Source organism: Sphaeroforma arctica (genome assembly GCF_001186125.1).
Source record: "Sphaeroforma arctica JP610 unplaced genomic scaffold supercont1.9222, whole genome shotgun sequence".
Taxonomy (NCBI): domain Eukaryota; class Ichthyosporea; order Ichthyophonida; genus Sphaeroforma; species Sphaeroforma arctica.
The window spans coordinates 1-1107 of record NW_014031336.1 but is presented as its reverse complement, the minus strand read 5'-3'; the positions used below and the strand labels follow the sequence as shown (position 1 = coordinate 1107).

General features: G+C 43.5%; 1 protein-coding gene across 1 annotated transcript; it reads right to left on the bottom strand.

Moving 5' to 3' along the window:
• Window positions 1-538: 538 nt before the first annotated feature.
• On the bottom strand, window positions 539-732 carry SARC_16913 (hypothetical protein; the record flags this gene model as incomplete). The annotated part of the gene is made up of 1 exon (XM_014288984.1): window positions 539-732. A coding segment is annotated over one exon (194 nt), but the record flags the coding sequence as incomplete, so codon positions are not given.
• Between the last annotated feature and the right edge of the window lie 375 nt (window positions 733-1107).

The window sequence follows — 1107 nt, the reverse complement described above, 5'->3', positions numbered from 1 at the left end:
TGCCAATTAAAATAACAATGGGTGACCTGTGCCAATTAAAATAACAATGGGTGACCTGTACCAATTAAAATAACAATGGGTGACCTGTGCCAATTAAAATAACAATGGGTGACCTGCCAATTAGAATAACAATGGGTGTGTAGCATGAGCTATCTAATCACCTGCGCCGCAAAGTGTCTCAGTATAGGCTAGGTTACAGATTAAACATATGGTGGCCTATCGGTCAAACTAGAACCCTAAACCCTAATAGTTATCTACTTAAACCCCTAAAACCTAATAGTTCTCTACCTAAACTCCTGAAACCTAATAGTTATCTACCTAAACCCCTAGAACCAAATAGCTATCTACCTAACCCCCTAAAACCTAATAGTTATCTACCAGAAACCCTAAAACCTAATAGTTATCTACCAGAAACCCTAAAACCTAATAGCTATCTACCTAAACCCCTAAAATATAGTATGTCTCACTAAACCCTAAACAGTAATATCTGACTGTTGCCTAATGTGCTCTTCTCCACCTCCAGCACACACAATCCGATTCACATAACACGTGTTCTGCAGCACATCTGTGTACACTCCGCAAAGATCACGTGTGCGCTGTGTGACGTACCGTCGTGGTAGCCTTTCATGTAAGTGTAGAAGCTCATGACGCCCGTTGTGGTCATGAGGTTGAAGGCGTGGGCCAATGTCTGGCACAGAACAAACAGACCGATGATCTGCCCTCTGTCAGTACCTACATAGGAGAACATGAGCGAAAAGAAAACAACCGCACAGTCAGAAGGAATCAAGGGAAGAAGGAATCTGTAGCATATCGCACAACAAGTACCGCAGACGTTAAAGGGTGTTGTGCAGGCAATACACGTCGGTGGGTTTAGGGATGCGCACATACACGCACGTACACGCACACCACATACAATTCGAAGCGAATGTGTACTCTCTCAGTGTAAGGCCGTCGACACATATGCACCAAAACGCACGAATAAAACCAGCCAACTGTACAGACATTTAGGCATGCATATACATATGCACACTCACACTCACACACCTGGCGGTGGATTGGCCTTGTATTCGTGTCATACATGTACATACACACACACACACACATATA